Raw genomic sequence first — 19,637 nt, 5'->3', positions numbered from 1 at the left:
GGTCTGACCTACATGTGGGGGTCAGCCAGTAGGAAGCCTTGTTTATGCTCTTGAATGCGCTTTAATCCATGACACAGTCACCGTCTAATCCACTAACGTGCCAAGGTGAGCAGCTCCTGTTCCTCTGAAGGGCGGATTTAGTGTCACCTGGAAAAATGACCCAGAACTTCTGTCAGTATCAGCACATAGTGAGCAACTGTTACCAGCAAATAATAGATGGTGCAGCACGCAAAATACAAACAGAGAGGAAACTATTCAAATTCAAAAGTCAAGTGCAAAATGACAAATGAACTGAGTAAAAAAAAGATTGGATTTTTGTATAAATTGATTTTGCTGAAGCTGGAGTCAGAGACAAACTGGTAAATGCATCTTTTGTACCTAACATTGACATTTAGGTACATTAACATGGATCAATGTTACTGATTCAGCACCTTTCACACATTGTACCACCGGGTCTCCTGATGTATCAGGACATCGTGACTCAAGTCAGAGAACACCTCTGTGCTATTCATGAAAGCACAAATCAACTACGTCTTCTCTCGGTAATCTGAACTCTCTCAGGTTGAGACTCATTTAGTAAATCTCACTAGTCAAGTTGTCTGTGTGTAGGTTTATTTTGGAGATGTATAAATAGAAGTTATAGACAGAAATGTGCAGAATGAAGATGGCCTGCAGCGTCATTGGTTTCAAGCTGACGCTGCCAGCTGGCATCTCTGCAGTTTGCTGTCGGCGAAATCATGAGCTTTCCTGGAGTTCATTTCCTCTGGCAGACGTATTCAACCAACGATGAGCAAGACACGTTTAATGAATGCATTTTAGTAACGTGGATGTGCTTGTATGTAAGTAAGTAAATATGTATAAACATACATACGAGCATGTATGTATATGTACATACATGCATGTTTTGAATAGCAATAATAAAGCACCTCCCTGACCCAGCCACAGCATTTTTTTTTACCGTCACTGAATATTGTCGCCGCTGTATGAAGAGGGAAAATGGTGCTTTATAAAGTAATTGATTTGGCGTTGGCATGATTGCAGGGCAGGCTCAGGAGGCGTTGCTGTCGTCATCAAGAGACAGAGTGAATACGAGACAAATGTACAAACGCTCATTGTCAGGGTTTAAACGCATCAGCACTGCGGTCTAGTATTATGACAACAATAATCCAGCCAAACAAGGAGCTTCACATTACCATCACCCGTGCGATGGGACAGCCACTGCTAATGTGTCCTTTGTGCTTCCACATAAAGTATGTGATGCTGCGGCACTCTGGGCTATTTAGCAGGACGTCGTCACACTAGCGTTTAGATCACTGTGCCATTGTTCGACACGGGGGGCGGGGGAAATAATCCAGAATTTGATTCCAGCCTAGAAGTGGTACACTTTGACCACCGGCTCCAGACCAGAGGGGTCCTTCAGCCTGCAGACCGGCTCGTGTGCAGTAATCCCACAAAGTCCTTTCCAGTCATCGGCTAATCTGGCAGGCAGACGTCCCAGCAGAGAGGCTTCAAACGTACTGGCACATCAACACTGTTTACTGTAAACTCCACCGTGGGGTCAGATCGGGTCTTTCAGACCCAATTCCCCAACCAACACCGACCCTTTGCCAGGAAAAAGGGATTTTAGACCTTTGTCTATCTATTTCTGTGAGACCAGGAGGGTAAAATCCTCTTTACTGATACGTATGCCGGCTGAAAGGGAAATGGACTCTGTGGGTCGCCGGCCAAATGTTATAGATTTCTCTTTCATTATTATCATTATATATATAATCATACACATCCATGTAAACCCGAGAGTCTGACCTTGTTTACCTTAACACACTACATGCTTGAGTCATATTTAATCTTTATCCTTAATCCATCGTTTCCAAGCACATGACTCGCCAGGGTTTTGGAGCGTTGTACATCAGGTACAGCTGAAGTATTAGATACAGTAAAGGATTTCCTGTCGTGTGGAGCAAGTTGTTCCTGGGAATGGGAAGAAGTGTCATAAATTATCTAAATTAATATTAATAGCAAGACCAAGAGTCTACAGACGTGCAGGTCAGAATGAAGACCGTTGTTTGATCGTCAACATTATTGTGTCTTGAACAGCCCAAACGACTCGATTTACTCATATCTGTTGTTGACCAATTGACTGTTGATGTTTGAAATAACAAGACAGAAAAATAATGTGAGGTTTGTGGCGTTTAATAAGCACTTGTGAAGGATTTAGAGCTGAAAAAACAATTTGCCATATAAAACAAACATTACCCTCATTTTTACAGCAGAGCCCAAAATAGCACTTTAAAACAGCAGATCCACGCGCACAGCTCCATACATGCTCATTTCTATCTGTATGTGCATCACTTACAAATACCCTCGACCCTATTAGCTGCAGCAAACAAAACATCTCAGAGTTCACATCTAGTATTTGTTGTAGGAATTGAACCGGTAGTTTGAGTACGATGGGGCCGTTGTGGCGTCTGTCGAGGCCGCAGGAAGCAGCAGGAGGCCGGTGCTGTTGTCTCTCTGACACCGATCCATCGCCTGCTTGTACGATATCTTCTCTTTGGTGATGGGGTCCACCAGCTCCTTCGTGTGGGAAGCTTCATCTTTCAGCTCCTCGGCTGTTGTGCTGTCAATAATATTACTGGCAAGCGCTTCATCGAGAGAGAGGCGGCCGGCTTTAGAGGGATTCACAAACCCTCCAGTCAGGTACTGCGCCTCCATGTACCTCCTGGCATTTTCTTGGGGAATATACCCTTTCTTGGCGGCCTCTCCCACCGCGAGACGGTCTTTGGTCATGGGATCCTCAACTCCAGTGAAGGCCTTCTGGGCATTCAGAAGCTTGTACATGTCATTCGAGTCAATGAGACCGCGTTCAGCTGCCTTGTGGACGGACAGCTTGTCCTTCATGGAGAGATCGACAATTCCCCCGGAGGCTGCCTGTGCCTCGAGCAGCTTCAGAGCCGTGTCGCCGTCGATGAGTTTGCGGGTCATGGCACTTCGCACAGACATGCGGCTTTTAGTGGTGATGTCGAAAACACCAGAGATGGGGAAATGCTCATCGTCCGCTGAAGCACTGAGGTTGTTCAAACTGCCGCCGTGTTGAGTGTTGAGGCTGGTGTAGGAGGACCTCATGGAGCTTGGCATGGAGTTCAAGGGACTGGGCGGGGTGGGTCTGGTGGGCGATCTTGGGATTGGTGTCGGTATTGGAGGAACGATGGGCTTTCTGGAGTCCCCTACAACGAGAAGAGCAAACTCGGAAATGGACATTTTGCCATCCCTGTAGACCATCACGTCATACTGGGTCAAGCGGCCCTCCTTCAGAGCATCCTTGATGGAGTACTGCTTCCCACTTTTTCGATCCTGAATGATTGTTGTATCCCCATCTGGACCAGTTGAGGTGACTTCCTCCCAGTCGCACTCTAACTCCGCCAGGTGAATGTAGTTGTTGCGATCAATCAGCCCCTGCATGTAGGCCTCGTAGGGAGACATGTCTCTACCCGTCTCTGGATCCAGGATGGTGATCTTCGTGGACATGTTTGTCTCCCTGGTGTGAGTTTCAGAGTGGTCCTCTTTCTGGATGTTGTTCTCCAGCTCCATGATGAGGGCGTCTCTCTGGTGTACTTTGTCTTTCTCCTTGAGGATTTCGTTCTCCAGCCGCTGTATCTCAGTGGAGCTTTTAAGACTCCTTTGCCGGACAGTCTGGTTTCTCTCACTCATCAGCCTCGACTGCTGCTGAAACGTGATGCTGATGTTCTGCCTTTCAGACTCGAGCATTTTGAGCTGTCTCATTGTTTCCTCCTTCTCTCTCAGCAGGGCATCCCTGTTGGTGGTGAGAATGGTCTCCTCCTGAGAAATTACAGAATGCGATGACTGCGTGTGAGTAAATTTGATGTGCAGGCTCTGGATGCTCTCCTCCAGGTTGCGCCTGAGGTTCCTCTGCTGTGTCACAAGCTCTCTGAGATGTTCCCTTTCAGCCTCCACGGCCGGGTCGTGCTCCACGCGAACAACCTCTCTGTAAACAACCTTCTCAATTGACTTCTCCTTTTGTAGGATTTCCAACTTGACCCTCAGGTTGCGGAGTTCTCTCTCCAGACGACTGATGTTGGTGCCTTCGGTCTCCATGTCGATACGTAAACCATCAGTGAGTTTTTCCAGCTTTGGGTCCCTCTCCACTTTCAGGACCTCCTCGATGACGATCCTCTCCTCAACGGGCAACGGAGAGTTTTCCAGTTCAAGGATTCGGGATTTGATCTGCCTCAGCTCTGTCTCCACTTTAATCTTCTTCTGACGATCGTCCATCTGAGCCAGGGTACTCTCTTTGTCTTGAATCAGGGCTCTCAGTTGTCTGACCTCTAATTCGAGCTTTCTGCGGCTTTTCATTTCATCGTCCAGGTTCTTGTTCAACTTGTCATGCTCCATTAACTGCTTCGGGTCCTTCTGAAGACGCACCATTTCCTGCATGACAATTTTTTCCTCTGGCTTCTGCCTCTCCAGGACAATGTATTGGTTCTGGAGGTCAAAGAGACACTCCTCCACATTGCGACGTTGTTGAATCTCTTCTCTAACATTCCTCCGAATTCTGTCAGCCTCTTTCTCAAGAAGTGGATCGTTTTCATATTTGATGAGCTCTTTATTGACGAGCTTTGTCTCCACTTTGGACCTTTCAGCTTTCAGCTCGTCTCTTTCTTTTCGGAGGTGGGTCAGCAGCTCCAGGGTGCTTTCGTAGTTGACGAGCAGACGGGAGGCTTGGTTGTTCAGCCTTTGCAATTCCCTGATGACCTCTGGGCTCTTCTCTTCTTTAATCACCTCCTGGGTCACCTCTTTGTACTCTACTTTGGGTTTCTGAGCGCGCAGGGTAGACAGAGTCGTCATCAGTAGCTTGATGTCTCTTTCCAGGTCTGCACTGTTACGGCTACAATCCTGCAGCTCTTTCTTCAGACGCACCAGCTCAACTTCTGTCTCAGGATCAACTCTGTAGATCTCATTGATGATCTCCTTGAACTCAACTTTGGGCCTGAGCTTGTCCACCTCACTGTAACGCAGCTGCAAGGTGGCCAAGTCCTTCGACAAGATTGCATTCTCGTCCTTCTCCTCCTCCAAGGCTATTCGTAGTTTCTTCGACTCGTCCACCATCGCTTTATCTTGCTGTACCTGCTTCACCACCTTGGTGACGATCTTGGGTTGGATGGTGGGAATGACTCTCTCTAGTGTGTTTATCTGACTCCTCGTGCTAAAGATGCTATCGTTTAGCGACTTGCACCGGAGTTCCTCCTCCGAGATATTACCTTGGAAAGTGAGAACAGCTTTCAGCATCTCCGGATCCTTCTCAAGCCTCACCACCTCCTTCTTGACAATCTTCTCCCGGATTTTTTGTTTCTGCTGAGACAGAACCGTGAGCTCGCTTTTCACATGAACGGCCTCAGTATCTCTTGTTTGGAGCTCCAGTTGGATCCTGCGCATTTCCTCTCTCATTTTGACGGCTTCCTTGTCGAGCTGCGGGTCTCTCTCGTATTCAAACAGGAGCTTGGTCACCAGTTTTGGTTCGGTTTTTATCAGCTGTGTTTCTACCTTCATTATCTTTTCGTGCAGAATTTCTATCTCTGAATTGGTTCTTGACCTCGTCAATGCTTCATCCTGGATCCGATTCATGAAGGACTTTATTTCCCTCTCCAGTTTGGGGTCACGGAAGTATTGCACCACCTCCTTCTCCTCCAACCTCTCCACCCCTCTCCTATTCTTCAGAGACACAAACCTCTTGCGGTATGTTTCCAGGTCTTTTTCAGCATGCAAGCGCCTTTCGATCTCCTCATTTAGTTCCTTTTTCAGAATATCACTCTTTGCGATGTCCTGCCTCTGGCTCTGGAGCTGCAGCTGCTGATTGACCACCACCTGACTGACTTTATCTTCATTCTGCACATGAACAAAAAGAAGAGGATTCATTTGAGCACAAAACAAAGGGAATTCTTCTTCTACTGCTTGAGAGTTGTTGACGTTATTTTGACTGCATAATATCCTACCATGGCTTTGATGTTCTTCGCCGTCCCCAACTGGTTGAGAAGTTGGTTGTTTTCTGCAGACACCTCAGAGAAAAGGTTCACGAGATCTTGCTCCTGTCATCGAAGCAGAAGGCAAAATCAGTTTAGAAATTGAAGACGACAGAGTGTAAATGTTGTCTTAGTACTTAGTTTACTTAAGGTGTTTGTCTTTAGGTGTACCTTTCTCTGCACAGCCTGAGTCATCGTTGAAGTGTGACGTTTCTTTAGGACAGGTCCATTATTGACGTCGTCATCATCATCATCGTCGTCGTCGTCATCATCGTCGTCAATCAGAGAGCTACGGTAAGTGTTTGACTTAACATCATACTCCTGAAAGAACATTAAAGATTGACAGATTGAGTAAAAATTGGAAGTGAATACCTCATCAACTGTAGATGATATAATAATCTTATTCTCTGAGCTCACGTTCAAAACGCCCTGCAGATCGCGGGAGAGATACTTGACTTGGTCTAAATCGCCAGACTTCCTCTTGATGTCCTCAATCACTTTCTAAAAAAGACAATAATCCACACAGACCTGAGTCAGGTTGTATGTACAGTTGGAGACAGGTTAATGTACAGTACGTCCATAAATACTTTTACTGACCTTCTGAGAGTTCTGCTTGCTTGTGATCTGCGCCACGTCGTCTGTAGGTTTGATCGCATTATTGGGCAAATTTAACAGGAAGAAATCCAGTGACTGAGCGGCGTTCTGGAAATCTTGGTTTTTATTGGTTGCTTCCTTCATGAGACCAGCCCTAAGGCAAAAACATCAAAAACAACCATGTTAAAAGTTTTAAAAAACACACACAAATACAGTTACAGCAATTCCTGAATCCTGCTTTACGCACCGGTCCTGCAGCTGGTTGCTGACGTTTGTGTATCGGCTCCTCAGCTGCTTCACCTCGTTCTCCTGGCGGCGGATGTCTGGACAGTATTCATTGAAGCTCTGCTGCAAGGTCCTGCATGCCTTCTCTGTCTGGTCCAAGTCACTGCCCAGTTTATTCAACTCGTCCTTTTTTGAAGCGACTTCCTTACGCGTGAGCTGATTGACAAGAGGAGAACGAACTGAGATGAAGAAAACTGAAGGTTCGGATCCCTTTTCGGTCGCGGTGCAGCCGATCATGAAACTCACGCTTTGGATCGGATCATCCGCATTGGCAGACACGGATCATGTTGTTGTTTGATTATTCTGCTGGTCTACAAGGCTACGGACGTATTTTGCCACTGTCCCAAAATGTATTTAAACCATCAAATACTTATTTAAACATCAAACATTCCTGATGTTATCTTTTTACTTTATTTTAGTTGTATATGGGCACACAATTTAAATAATCAGAAAAGAAAATGGTATTTTTATGGATTAAAACAAATCTTGGCATTAGTAGTTTTATTGATGTATTATAAACTGCTTTGATGTATTTTAAACAACCATAATTCATCTCTAATATGTATTCATGTTGTCGTGAAAACGTCTCCTTCAAGACTGACTCATAAAGTTTCTTATCAACACAACATTTTACAAGATTACAGGAGAACGCGTCATGATGACGTCATAATTAAATGTCCAGTACTCACTTTCACTGAACAGAACCTGAACGCATCATAAGGAAACCTTAATTAATCCAGGAACCCGCGAGGGGTCCGTTACTTTTCGGGCATCCCATGCTCTATCCCCTCATATAAAACGTGAATTTGTTAAACCCATGACCGTGTTCGGTTGCATTAAGAGGGACAACACCTGCAGCTGCTGGTAGCGACTCGGGAGGGCGTTCGGCTGATCCAGAATGGCGCCATCTTTAACCAGCTGGTCCTCAAACCCAGAGACGATGCCGTCCACGTTCTGCTTCTGCTTCTCCAGGAACATGGAGGCTGTAGCTCTGGTCCAGAGCAAAGAAACACAGGAGGTAATACCCAAAAGGTGATGGGAGATAATATTTCAAAAATACAAATGTGCTCCTTGCCTCAATTAAAAATATTCAAAGAAAGGGAAACTGGTCTTACTTTTTGTTGTAAAGGTCGAGGAGGGTGTTGATGTTGTCGATCTTGTTGTTGGCGGCGCTGAGCTTGAGAGGCAGCGTGGAGGCGACGGGTCCGAGGGGTTTCTTGGCCAGAACCGGCTCCATGTCTCTCTGGATCGCAGACTTCTCAGACTCCAGCTTTCTCACGGCCGAGGCGGATTTCTGGAGGACAAAGTCACATGATGTCACGACAAGATGGAGGCGCTTCGTTTTAGTTTCTCATGCACAAAATCCCATCTAAAAAAAAAAGAGAAAGATCAATATTGTATCAGATTTAGCTACCAACTAATGTCCGTCTGCAGCAACTGGACCGATACGAAAACAATACAAGAGGAAGCAGACTGTGCAAAGGGAGAGCCTCATTTAGGGACGTTAAAGTCTCTCCTTTGCTCCAAGCTGAACTCAACTAAACGCTTCAACAGCGGAGGAGCAGCATTGATGATGATGATGATGATGATGACGCCGTAGCCTTCATTATGAAAGCATGGTGTGTACCTCGTGCTCTTGCAGTCTCTCTGCCAGGTCTTGTGTGGGGTTGCGGTTGTCCAGCGGGGCTCTGAGCCGACTCAGGACGTCTCTTTCTCTCTGATCCAGGGCTTTGTTCAGCTCGTCTAATCCGCTGGCGAGCTCGGCAGCTCTGGGATCGTCCGGAGCGCTTTGAACGGCGGCTGAGGAGGAGCGACAACAACAACAACAACTCTACAATGAAGTCTCAGGCGAGCCCAAAGCTCCGATCAAAGATCCTGCCGTGGTCTCACAGCCGGGAGAGAAACGTAACGCTGGCCTGTGGAGACGTCTTTGTTCTCACCTGCCTTCTGGGGCCGGACCACCTCCACGGCGGGGCTCTTCAAGGAGCCTATGACCGCAGAGCGATGGCTCTTCAGGTCCTTCAGCGCTCTGTCCAGACTGAACACACAAACACGGCCGACTGTTTCATTCAAAACCATCGCAGGCGTTCTCTGTTGTCGTCACGTGACAAAACAACGCGCGGAAAGCACACGCGCACGTGAGTTGACACTCTGTACCTGTTTACTTTCTCCAGCGCCTCGGCGTCCGGCGGGGGGATCATGAAACAAGCCCCGGGGAGGGTTCTGGTCTTCCCGCCGCTGCTCTCCAGCTCCCAGTTCCTGTTGTCCGAGTTTGACTTCAGGCTGAGCGTCTCGCCACGCCGCACTACGTCCTGAACCAGACGGAGGAGACGATGAAGTAAAGAGAACGTCCCCCGTCATGTTTTCACACCAAAGCCCGTGCCGCTACCTCTTTGTCGGCCCAGTCGCACAGCGACACGGCGGCGGTGTCTCTGGTGGGCTTCGATCGGCGCGACTTCAGAGGCACGATGACGCTGCTGAGCTCCCTGAGCGAGGCCAGGCGCTGCTCGTTCCTCTTCACCGCCGGTTCATCTCCCTGCGGGGGTTATTGAATTAGGACAGAAGCAACGCAGACAAACAAGGATGTAACGTGTATCCCAAAGTTTAGCGTCGTCGAGAGGGAGAACTGGTTATTGCTCAGCGGGTGAAAGCAGGTTTGAAACCGGTTGTTGAAGCCCGAGAGGGACCAGAGCAACGCTACCTGAGCTGTGAGACACAGAAAGTACAAGACTTTACAGAGCTTGCATTCCTCGATCTGTAAAAAAACTACAATATTTAACTAGTAGAAGATTTTTATGGATCAAATCCCAGATCCCATACTGTTCATACTGAAAACATCTTTCAAAGCTTTCCTCTGGCACGCTGCAACGTACTGACACGGTCACAATCACACAAAGAACAAATGCAAAGAGGTATAAACACTTGTCTGTATGTATATTTTCGTTTGAGACATTTGGGGTATATATAACATAATTATATATATTTTTCTTTCTTTTGTAGTGAAAAGTTTACTTAATCATCAATTTAAAAATGGTTCAGCTTCAGCTCTTTGATCTTCTTTTAATTTGACACTATGTAAAAGTGATGACTTATTGTTTTATTTTTCATAGTTGAGTTGTAAAACAACCAAAATAAGCTATTTTAATGTTATATCGGAACATTTGATTGGATGTTACTATTTATTTATTTTTATGTGTGATTTATTTGTCAGGACAACATAAATAAAGCTGGCATTGATTTAGTTTTCCTCCTCATTGTCAGCACTAAAGTATTATATTATTCTATTAATATTTATAGAGGGTTACGTTGAATCTTCTCTTGCATGTTAATTCATACTTGAGGATTATTAAAAACAAATGCAGAACAGCATCTCACTGAGTAAATATAGGTGTTTTTTTTTATTATAGTGACACAAACTTGTTGGATTCTTCTCCAGCAGAAAAGGTTTTGCATCCCCTTCAAGACTTTCTGGAGCTGCTCAGGAACCGTGAGGTCGTGATGAAACACAGCCGTACCTCCAGCGCCATCAGGACCTCGGGGTTGCTCTTCTCCACCAGAGACTTGGGGTCCATGTTGGAGTTGAGCCTCTCCAGGGACTCGGACAGCGTCTCTGCGTCCAGCTGGAACTGCAGCGGACAGAAAGCCGCGTCAGTGAACCGGTTGATTCCCTGAAAGACATGAAGTCCCCGTGTGGCCCCAGAGGCCCGCTACCTTCTTGTAGTCTTCAATGCTGTCCAGGTGTGTTTCCTGAGCCAGGCACAAGTTGAGGAAGGACTGCCACTCGGTCTGCACGGCGTCTCTGTGCGCCTGACCACACCAACAGCCTCCATTAAAGTCATTCGGGTCCATGTGTCTGACCATGCGGCATGCGCTGCCACCCCACTATCGCGCTGTCACGTCATACACATGTGTGTCGCAGGCGGCTCACCTTTATTGTTGCGCTGCCCGGGTGTTTCGCTTCCAGGCGATCTCCTTCCTCCTGCAGCTTGTTGATCTCGCTCTCGTGCGCCAGCAGGCCGCTGTTTTTGAATTTCTGTTGATGAGCAGAAACAACATGAAGGTGGGACGTCGATGGCCGGTCGTACTCTTTCCTCCAAAAGATATCCCCGCTCTGCTCGCCGCTCGCTCTGATCACAAGAGGCCCCGGGTTTAATTCAGTCGGTCGCGGCGTGCACCCCTCACCTCGTACTCCATGCGGACGCCCCGCGGGTCGACCATGCGATCGCTCCAGTCCCTCTGCAGGATCCTCTCCTGCTGGCCCGACAGGTAGCCCAGCTCCTTGCTGCAGCTCTGCACGTACTCGTACAGCGAGGCCAGGTTGCTGCGCCTCAGCTGGGAGCTCTCCTGCAGGACGCACAACATGCACATTACACACACACACACACACGCACACACACACACACACACACACATCCTTTTAAAGTAACCAATGAATGACCGATGCATTCCCATGACTTGAAACCAAATTTTCATGACCAAATATTTTGTGAAATGTCAGTTGTAAACATGAAAAAGTGATTAAATTTAGTATTTAAACTCACATTCAAAGCATACCATAAACCTTAAATGACACAAATGAATGAGAGACAATAGTTTGATTAAAATAATAAACATTTATATAGATGCCTGTATGTATGCTGCTTATATTCTGAGCATCTTTCTCTTATAAGCATATTATTTATCTCAAATTCAGCGTAAATGAACGTCATGAACACATGAATATAACACCATCACATGACTTTTACCTTTTATTTTTCTTCAAACACACCAAAGGCCTTAAAAAAAACTCAACTCACATAAAGCTCAGCGTACTTCTTTTTGAGGGCGACGTACTGCTCCTGCCAAACGAATACGCAAAAGACAACAGGTGAGCGCTTCATCCTGCACCAAGTCCTTGCAGAGTGTGTGTGTGTGTGTGTGTGTGTGTGCGTGCCGTGTGTTCATGTGTGTGTGTGTGCCGCTGCACCTTGGAGGCGGTGGTGCTGGGCTGCAGCTGGGCGTTGTAGGCCTCGATCTCCTGGTGCAGAACGTTGTGCACCGCCGTCTGCTTCTCCACATCCGCCAGGCTGGGCCCGTAGGCGTCCGCCTTCAACTGTTTCTGTAAATCAACGGCATTGTCAAGCGGGAAAAGTTGTTCGACCTGGACACATTCGTGACTCAGTGGGGGATGATCAGCCGCGAGAACAAAAGATTTGTGACTGCGCTTGAACCGACCAGCTTGTCATCCAGCAGAGGACCCCAGCCGATCTTCGGCTTGGGGTCCAGGACCAGCCCCTGGGCGTACAGCTCCCTGTAGGTGGCGCAGTCCTTCACCCAGCGGTCGTGGAGGTTTTTCACGCTGATGAAGAAAAAAAAAAGAGGAGAAAACAAAGGGTTTGAGCCACTGGAGAGTCGATGGGCGGAGAGCATGAAAGGGGAATGTGGAAAGGACGCTGGCAGGATTATCTTGAAGGTATGTGACACAGCGGGTTTCAAGGCGTGTCCCGCTGGCATGTGCGCCTGACACGCCAGAACAAACTCACTCTCGCTCGATCTCGAAGGCCTGCGGGTGCTGCAGCCTCTTGGCCTTGTCCACGTCCATGAAGAGGTCCTTCAGCAGCCCCTCGGCCTGCGCCAGGTTGTCTGCGTTCTGCTTCTGGTGGATCAGGGGGAGCTTCTTCCCGTCACGCTCCGCGTCCTGAGGGAGGAACAATCACAAGTTTCTAAGCTCCTTTGATTTTTCAAAAGCTTTGAGCTTTCTGTTGAATCATTTATTTAAGATGGTTTGGGGTTTGGGGGAATGTAAAATATGGAGATTATATCACATCAAGTGCTGCGTGACGTTAGCACTGGTGGTTTTTAATACCGCTCCATTCACGTTAAAGATTTAAAGATTTAGCTCCAGAATGAAACAGTAAATGGAGGAGTGGTACTTTTGATTTTATGTCGTAAAACTGACGTAGGTGACGACCTTCGGGTATGAAAATAATAAGCCAGTGTCGATGTGGTCGAGTCACAAGGCCAACATGGACTTCTTACCGCGTTGAGCAGCTGCTCTGATCCCAGGATGTTCTTCTCCACCTGGTCTGCATTGTTCTGCATGCGAGAAACCACCACGGCCAGGTCATTGGCCTGACTCCTAGAGCACAGGGAGATGACGTCAGAGGGTAAAATATACTCTTGTTCATATTGCTCATGTGATGAAATATCTTTTTTTGTACTTAAATACCTACATGAGCTAATCTACTTCCATGCTCATGAGTAGTTTATGTATAGTTATTATTTTAAGTGAATCAGCAGTTTTGTGTGCATAAAACACTGTTCAATTAAACACTGCTGTGAAATGTGTGTAGCAGAGAACAATATGCCCATCTGAAGTGAGTTTAAAAGAGTAGTTTAGTTTAGTTGCACTATTTTAAAATACACAAACAGAAGAGGCAGAAAGCCCTCTGGGTTTATCTGAAGCCTCCACCTAAATGATGTTAAAAAGTCACAATATTAAAGAGAATGACAACGTATTTGAACAAGATATAAAATACCTTTAAAGTTCTACTGAAGTACAGTACTTGGGTAAATGTAGTATGTATTTTCATACTAAAAACCTTTCTCTCAAGCTGCTTCTGAACTTGAACGTGTCGCTCTCACAGAAAAGCAGTCAATGCCTCAGCGGCGTGTCACTCAGGAGCCGCTCTGCAGACCTGTTTGTGCTCTTTGGATTGTTTGTTCTGTCATTCCTCCTCCGCTGTGATATGACAGCCAACTATGTATTCAGACACACCCGGATCAGGACCAGGGGACCGATGAGGCCGTCCCCCGTCCCTGTAATTAACATCAGGAATGTGTGTGTCTGTGTGTGTGTGTGTGTGTGTGACACAGCAAAGTGTCACACTGCAGCGTTCAGCTCTTATCGGTGCCTTCGATACACAGCCGCTCACAGACGTCTCGTCGAGGGCGGAGAGGATTACTTCCTGCTGTGACTTCTTTCTTTACTCCCAAAGATGGAATGTGACTTCACACACAGCGATACTGCTCCTGCAGTGTTTTATCCTCACGTCACTTCACACTTCCTATAGTTACACGTTACAGGCTCTTTTGTATGCAAAGCCCATTCAATCTCAGAGATTAGGATTAACTAGCCAACAGCATAGTGGAGCTGAAGGGAGAAGACAGTTTAGAGAATGTGTTTGTGCTGATAATCTGCACTTTTATGCTGACATGACTTTCAATGAATGAATGAATGAATGAATGAGGAGATGAATCCACAATGGAAGTAATCATTAGTTCAATATCTGCTCAACTAAACAGTAATAATAACTTATAATGCCTTTATTAATAAACACCTGTACATGTTTGAGTACTTATACATTTGATATTTCAAGTAAATGTTCCTGATATTTGTATTGTAACATTTACAATGCAGGAGTTTTACTTGTGTTATAGTACTTTTACTTGTGGTATGAGTACCTTGTACTTTTACTTGTGTTAGAGTACGTTTACTTGTAGTATAGTAATTTTACGTGTGTTATAGTACTTTTACTTGTGATATGAGTACTTTTACTTGTGGTACCGTACGTTTACTTGTGGTATAGTACTTTTACTTGTGATATGAGTACTTTTACTTGTGGTATAGTACTTTTACTTGTGATATGAGTACTTTTACTTGTGGTATAGTACTTTTACTTGTGATATGAGTACTTTTACTTGTGGTATAGTACGTTTACTTGTGGTATGAGTACCTAGTACTTTTACTTAAGCCTGGGATCTGAATACAGTCTCTTATCTCCCTCCAAAGGTCCAACATGTGGACATGTTCATTCATTGAGAGATTTGTTTCAAGAACACACATTTCTGGCCAAAATAAAGGATCAATCAACATGATCAGCAGGCCGGGAGCTGCTCTTCACATCACGCGCTCACTGACTCACGCGCTCACTGACTCACGCGCTCACTGACTCACGCGCTCACTGACTCGCGGGCTCCCGTAGAGACGCAGGTCTCTCTGGCACGCGCGGCGCGCCCCGCGCTGAGGGAGATAAACACCTGGTGACGGTTGCGCAACTTCAACCCTTCAAGAGGACCACGCATTTATTGCCAAGCGTAACTTCATAAAACGCGATTGATCGCGCCGATAAGTCAACTCCTTGTGTCGCAACTCAAACACAGCAACGACAACAAGTTGCCCGACTGTCGCTGCGGCGCGCTGCGGGATGAGAGCTCTGAAAGGCACTCTGTTGATCTTTCAGCGCAGTGAGCGGCACCAGAGCCGGACATAGAGACTCCTACACCCCCAATGAGGAGCAACACGGGTGCTGCTGGGTGGAGGAGTCGCACGAGGCGACGAAGAAGAAGAAGACGAAGAAGAAGACGCTGGATGACGTAAAAGCCACGAACAGTGGTCACGCCAGAGCAAACAGGAAGAGGTGGGCTCGTGCCATCGCTACCCAAAGCAGAATGAACGACAGCAGATATGTATATATATATATATATATATATATATATATATATATATATATATATATATATATATATATATATATATATATATATATATATATATATATATATATAGTTTTTAGGTAGAGAACACAGCGGAAGAGAGGGGGGACATTATTACTACTATAGGAAACCCGACACACACACACACACACACACACACACACACACACACACACACACACACACAGCGCACTTACTTGCTGAGCTTCACAGAGCTGTATTCCTTATTGTTCGACATCTCTGGAGCTTTCGGGTCGTAATCGGAGTCCGAGTGTTGTTTCTTCCAACCTCTCTCTCTCTCTCTCTCTCTCTCTCTCTCTCTCTCCTCTCCTCTCCTCTCCTCTTCTCCTCTTTCCTCTCACGTCCTCTGCTCTCTCGTCTCCCTCCCAGTTAAGGAGCGTCCACCTGTCTCAGCTCCACCCAGAGCAGCAGGTGTGTCACCGGGAGAGGAGCCGACCGGGCGGACCTGTTCCGCTCTGCCTGTAAATGAGTTGACGCGCTCTCTTCCTCCAGCACGAGCATCCTCGTGGGTTTGTTTCTTTTATCAATGACTTTGCCTAATCACACAAGTGTATGTGGATGCACGACCAGGAACCAGCTTGTTGAAACCCAGAGAAAGCAGAATCATAAAAAATAAAAAAATAAATCACAAAACAAAGTTTTTCTGCATTTTCTGCACGCAGCACGGGCCGCGGCAGGATGTGTGTGATTGCGGAGGAATGCGGCGGAACTAGTCCCCTGATGGCTGGATATGCAGCATCATTATAGCCAGCAATTGGTCTTATTGTTCATTTACAACGTGACGGGCACGTTTATACATCGCTTCAGACAGCCAAGGTCTGAATCGGAGGAGCACGAGATCTCATTGGGGGTGATCGCGATAAGACGCGCGCGGATGGACGGTCAAGTTGTTTCACCTGACAGGTGCCATGGGGTCACTGCAGGGGGGAAAAAGGTTTAACTTGTTTTTTCAACACATACTTGTCACAGGTTTGGCAAATGGAGGAGAACTATGATTAAATAATTAATTAATTGAGGGAATCATTATAATTATCCTGTAACCTCGAGGATTGCTGCACCTGCCGGTTCTTAGATACTCATTTCTGAGTATCAGCGGTTATCGGACACACACACACACACACACACACACACACACACACACACACACACACACACACACACACACACACACACACACTCTGTGAAATTACCCCTTTGGTATACAAGTCAAGGTCTAGAAGAACGCAGACGTCGCCCACAGCCAAAAAAAACAACACAAAACGCTACTGATAGGAAAGATAGTATGTACCCTGGTGCACACATAGCATTTCATGTGAGGGTGTGTGTGTCATTGTTGCCACACAACACACATTGTGGGTGGGTGGGAGTTGGAGGCGCCGCTGCTGGTGAACAATGTGACTTCTAGAGGCCTCCGTCTCATGCTTGCGGTGGGTGCGTCCGACACACACCCAGGGCAGTTACTCAAACCCACACACACACACACACACACACACGCACACACACGCATACCTGCAGGGGGTGGGGGTGGTTTAAGGGGAGGGGCCAGAAAGATAGAAGATAAGGCAGAGACAGTGGGTGAGTGACGGGACAAGAGAGCGGCGATGATGGAGGAGGCAACGGGAGACGCAGGGTACGGCCTCCCTTGACCTCAACCTTGACCTCAACCTTGACCTTCGTCCTTCGCAGAATCTGGAGCGATACGGAGTTTTATGACGTGAATCTGCTTAACGGTGCTTTCTGTTTGTAATAACCCCCTCCAGCGCATGGATGGATGACTGAAGGGGCCTCCTGGGCTCAGGCCTGGAGGCCCCTCTGGCCCGTACCTCCAAAATGTCCCTCAGCGAGACCACAGAGACACATGAAATGACGACAAAGAGACACGAAGGAACTGCAAAGAGTCGTCAAATAAGAGACAAATGCACTTCACAGTCTCTGAATCCCTCTGTACACTACGTGGCGACACTCCCTCATTCTCAACAGGATCTATCGATTAAATGTTCCTTCTAAGCACAGCCTTCGGTTCAGTGTCTGGTCCAAAGTCCACATGAGGATCCACTTCCCCCAGCTACTGGACTTGATCTAGAACAAGTTCACAAATAGGAATTATGGACTAGTTCATATTTACAAAGTCCAGGCCGGGCCTCGTACATAGAGGCGGCGTGGAGGGGTTGGACACAATAACACGAACACGCGTGCAACGCAACCGCACTCTCTTGCCAATGAACAAAAAACAAAACGTATGTAGTTGATTCAGCACTTCTGTCACTTCATCAGCGTCATAAACGAGGGATTATTAGAAAGCGGTTCATCGTACGGCGCAGGTGTTCACTTCATTGTGCACGCCTCCGCACCACCCACCTGTTTAAATTCCACACTGCGCTATCCGTCTGAGATAAGCGCGACTCGACCCAACGCAGATCAGAAATACATCCAGGATATAATGAATAAGCTTTGTCACACACACACACACAGACACACACGCTGAAAACACAATACGCTCAGCGTGTTTTTTCTTTCTTTATGGAAATGGTTATGTCAACTGCAGGGTGTGGCTGTCACATATCTGGTTGTGGCAAAAAAGAAAGAAGCAATTGACTCTTGAGTATTTACACAGCGAGCGTTCCACACATACTTCCAGGCCTCGGATCTGTAAATATGCAGAAAGCAATTTAGATCAGCCGCACCCACAGCGCTGCTGCTCACTGAGCGATCTAATCTCTAACCAGCGAGCGCTGACCTGTGGCCAGGTTTCAGTGTGCTATAATAGGAGGGTTTGGAGGTGGAGCAGCAGTTCCACTGTGACATCAAATACACAACTCCCAGAGGCCCAAAGGGGGTCAGACAGAATACCTGCGCGTTGACAAGATAACCTGCAACACTGGTTTTCTGAAAAAGTGTTAGATCATATTTAGTTTTCCAATACTTTGCACACAACCTGGAGGTCAGAGCCAGGAGACTTTTGTTCTTTTCTATAAAGACATTTAATCCCAAACTTTCCCCAGACATGAGCGTGTCGTTAGTAACCCTTTGGAATAATCAAATAAAAAACAATAATCACTATTTTTCATAGCTTTTTATAGAAAAGTTAAGTTCAATTTTGTTTATTTTGTGTGGGCCAAAATCACAAATATAAATTTGCCTCTGAGGGCTTTACGATCTGAACACATGAGGCATCGCTGTGCCGGGACCACAGCGGTGAGAGAAACTCCCCAAAAACAGAAAAAAATCTTTTCACATGGAAAAAAGGGAAGAAACCTTCAGGAGAGCAACAGAGGAGGATCTCTCTCCCCAGATGGACAGAAGCAACACATGTCATGTGACCAGAGTGAATAACTAGCAGAGTTACAGCACATTACATGAATATGACAGTGCATTCAAATGAGTAGTAGGACCCTTATCCAGATGACAGTTCATGTCAGCAGGAGGTAGAGAGGAGGGGCCTCAGCAGCGCCGCCATGGCAGGAGGCAGGAGGCAGGACGTAGGAGGTAGGAGGTAGGAGGCAGGAGGTACGAGGCAGGAGGTACGAGGCAGGAGGCAGGAGGCAGGAGGCAGGAGGTAGGACGTAGGAGGTAGGAGGTAGGAGGCAGGAGGTACGAGGCAGGAGGTACGAGGCAGGAGGCAGGAGGCAGGAGGTAGGAGGTAGGAGGCAGGAGGTAGGAGGCAGGAGGCAGGAGGTACAAGGCAGGAGGTACAAGGCAGGAGGCAGGAGGTAGGAGGCAGGAGGCAGGAGGCAGGAGGTACGAGGCAGGAGGCAGGAGGCAGGAGGTAGGACGTAGGAGGTAGGAGGTAGGAGGCAGGAGGTACGAGGCAGGAGGCAGGAGGCAGGAGGTAGGAGGTAGGAGGCAGGAGGTAGGAGGCAGGAGGCAGGAGGTACAAGGCAGGAGGCAGGAGGTAGGAGGCAGGAGGCAGGAGGTACGAGGCAGCAGGTAGGAGGCAGGAGGTAGGAGGCAGGAGGTAGGAGGCAGCAGGTAGGAGGCAGGAGGTAGGAGGCAGGAGGCAGGAGGTACAAGGCAGGAGGCAGGAGGTAGGAGGCAGGAGGCAGGAGGTACGAGGCAGCAGGTAGGAGGCAGGAGGTAGGAGGCAGGAGGTAGGAGGCAGGAGGCAGGAGGCAGGACCGGCTCCAGACGGCACCATGCAGGAAAACACTGAGGCTCCCGGGAAGAAGAGGTCAAACTTATGTAAGCAACCTCGTCGGAATAGAAGATGTATGAATGAAAGGGTTTTGT

At 47.2% G+C, this 19,637-nt stretch overlaps 1 protein-coding gene across 1 annotated transcript; it reads right to left on the bottom strand.

Moving 5' to 3' along the window:
- Positions 1–2,188: 2,188 nt before the first annotated feature.
- On the bottom strand, positions 2,189–15,688 carry evplb (envoplakin b). The gene is made up of 22 exons (XM_068579571.1): positions 15,587–15,688; positions 12,933–13,032; positions 12,437–12,591; positions 12,129–12,252; positions 11,881–12,012; positions 11,711–11,752; positions 11,097–11,258; positions 10,843–10,947; positions 10,626–10,721; positions 10,430–10,540; positions 9,304–9,450; positions 9,072–9,226; positions 8,855–8,952; positions 8,542–8,714; positions 8,030–8,208; positions 7,767–7,905; positions 6,877–7,070; positions 6,633–6,783; positions 6,453–6,536; positions 6,207–6,356; positions 6,009–6,101; positions 2,189–5,901 (listed from the first exon to the last, which is right to left on the bottom strand). Exons 1-22 carry the CDS (start codon positions 15,625–15,627, stop codon positions 2,407–2,409), a joined length of 6,126 nt encoding a protein of 2,041 aa, XP_068435672.1. The 5' UTR covers positions 15,628–15,688; the 3' UTR covers positions 2,189–2,406.
- Between the last annotated feature and the right edge of the window lie 3,949 nt (positions 15,689–19,637).

Source organism: Clinocottus analis, unplaced genomic scaffold (genome assembly GCF_023055335.1).
Source record: "Clinocottus analis isolate CAN_PGR_092001 unplaced genomic scaffold, fCliAna1.0.p SCAF_16, whole genome shotgun sequence".
Lineage (NCBI taxonomy): Eukaryota > Metazoa > Chordata > Actinopteri > Perciformes > Cottidae > Clinocottus > Clinocottus analis.
This window is presented reverse-complemented; position numbering and strand designations above follow the sequence as displayed.